Source organism: Hibiscus syriacus, unplaced genomic scaffold (genome assembly GCF_006381635.1).
Source record: "Hibiscus syriacus cultivar Baekdansim isolate YM2019G1 unplaced genomic scaffold, ASM638163v2 tig00110467_pilon, whole genome shotgun sequence".
Classification (NCBI taxonomy): domain Eukaryota; kingdom Viridiplantae; phylum Streptophyta; class Magnoliopsida; order Malvales; family Malvaceae; genus Hibiscus; species Hibiscus syriacus.
In genome coordinates this window covers 1690888-1693014 of record NW_024062749.1, presented here as the reverse complement: position 1 = coordinate 1693014, position 2127 = coordinate 1690888, and the positions used below count along the sequence as shown (strand labels likewise).

Here is a 2127-nt window from a genome sequence, read left to right as displayed (position 1 = left end):
CTAATTAAATTTAAACCCCATGTTTTTTTTACCTACTGATCTTCTTCTTCCCTTGCCTCTCTCCTCGTCGGTGTGAGAACGATGTCTTGAAGAAGCCCATGGTCCCCAAGTGCTAAAGCCGAAGAGTTCTGATCGTTAAAACGTGGTTTGTATTGAAAAAATGCATTGAACGAGGGATGATGGTTCGAGTTTGAGCTCGTTGCGGTGATGTTCAAAGAAGGCGGTGATGTATATACAAAGGGTTGTAATTGTTGCGGCTGAGGAACAATGAAAGACGACGGAGAGCCGAAACTCGAGGAATCGATTGCGAATCCGATGGTTCCACGGGGCATTATCGGACACGGATGTGAATGTTGGCCTTCGTATGTTGTGACGACGGTGGTCGGATCGTCGGACGATCTCTCGACTCTCTTCTTCACCCCGCACCCCACAGTAGTGCAACGATAATAGCTCCTGTTCCCCCCCCCCCCCCCCCCCCACAATCATATATTAAAATCCCACAATCAAAAAGCAACATACTCATAAATGATAATACTAATTAAACCAAAAGTGGATCATAATATATACCTGGGATAAGGGCTGTTTTTCACAGCTTTTTGACCATACTTTCTCCATCTATAGCCATCATCTAAGTGATCGATTTCACTCTTGGTGATGAAAGCAAATCTCGGTTGCCTTTGTATTTTTTGATTCTTCTTTTTGGGTTTCAACCTAAACCCATTAAAACTTTACTTTAAAAACCAGTAAAAACTAGGAAAAAAAAGTGTGTATATATATATAGTTACATATATATGTGTATATATAACGCATAACTTACAAAAGATGAAAAGGCTTACGGTTTCTTTGTCCTGTATTCATCATCGTGATCCCCAGCTTTGCTCCGCTCATCATTTGCGGTTACTTCATCGGAGGAAGAAGAGATGGAAGAAGAGTTTGGTGTTGCAGGGTTGTTCAAGACCTCGGAAGATTCCGGCACGGCGGACAAGAGGCTGCCCTGGTGGAGGTTCTGCTGCTTAGTGTTGTTGTTAGTGTCGAGCTTGTTTAATAACATGTCGTGGTGGTGGTGATCGAACACTGCTGCTAGCTCACCCGACGATGGTGGTGGTGGTGGTGAAAGGAGAATCGGAGAGTGATTAAAAGAATCGAATAAAGGAGAGACAAGATCTTGATGGATGCCGAGTAAATCCATGAAACCTAACGTCTCCCACTTATCCCCACCACCACCACTCGCTTCACATGATGTTCCAGCCATGTCAAAGATGCTTCCACCACCACCACCACCACCAAAGGCTGCCGGCGGAATATCGTCGGGAAATCTCATATTCGCCATAGGATTCTCTTGCTTCTTCTCCATATAATTTATTCACGTATTCTTTTTTTCCTTTTGATTGAACTGCAAAAAGAAAATAAAGACACAAAATGGGGGAGCAGAGTGTTGTAGTGTGAAATGGATTTCTTTTTTCTTAGGATTTTGAGAACAGCTTGGATTTTTTTATGAAGAAAGTGACCGACATTTGCCGGTCAATTATGAACACGGTACGTGTCGAAACAAAGAGAGATACGGTATTGAGGGCATTTATTGATTTTGGACCGCCCTCTCGTTGTTTGGGTCCACTTTTGCCTACGCGTATTGTTAACCGGTTTAACCGGTCGTCATAAATTATAACTTTTTACGTAATTACGATAAATATTAAGAAGTTGCAATAAGTCGAGTAATTTTGATATATTTATCTAATTTAATAATATGCAAATCATTATAAAGTTTTTTTAAATAATTTACGTAATTTTTATAATAACATTACTCTCCCAGTCGCCCACTTCTTCCCCGACAAGCCAACGCCAAGTTTCATAAATGTTCAATTTAATCCTTACATTTCCAACATTTTCAATTCAATCCTTAATCACCGGAACCGCTCTAAAAATTCTCTAAAATTATTTAATTAAGAGAAAAGTAAGTTAATTTATATAACACAGGTAAGCTAATGGTATTTTCACCATTTTTGATTTTTTTTTCTTTTTCTTATTTTCTTTTGATAAATCCAGGGTATATACAACTGTATAAGATAATATATGTTTAAATATAACTCTCAACCATTTGACATTGAATACTCACATCTCTGATATTTC

The 2127-nt window shown here is 39.3% G+C and overlaps 1 protein-coding gene across 1 annotated transcript; it reads right to left on the bottom strand.

Annotated features, from left to right (window-relative positions):
* Positions 1-1436, bottom strand: LOC120127285 (probable WRKY transcription factor 48). The gene is made up of 3 exons (XM_039145227.1): positions 837-1436; positions 568-711; positions 1-453 (listed from the first exon to the last, which is right to left on the bottom strand). Exons 1-3 carry the CDS (start codon positions 1352-1354, stop codon positions 33-35), a joined length of 1083 nt encoding a protein of 360 aa, XP_039001158.1. The 5' UTR covers positions 1355-1436; the 3' UTR covers positions 1-32.
* Between the last annotated feature and the right edge of the window lie 691 nt (positions 1437-2127).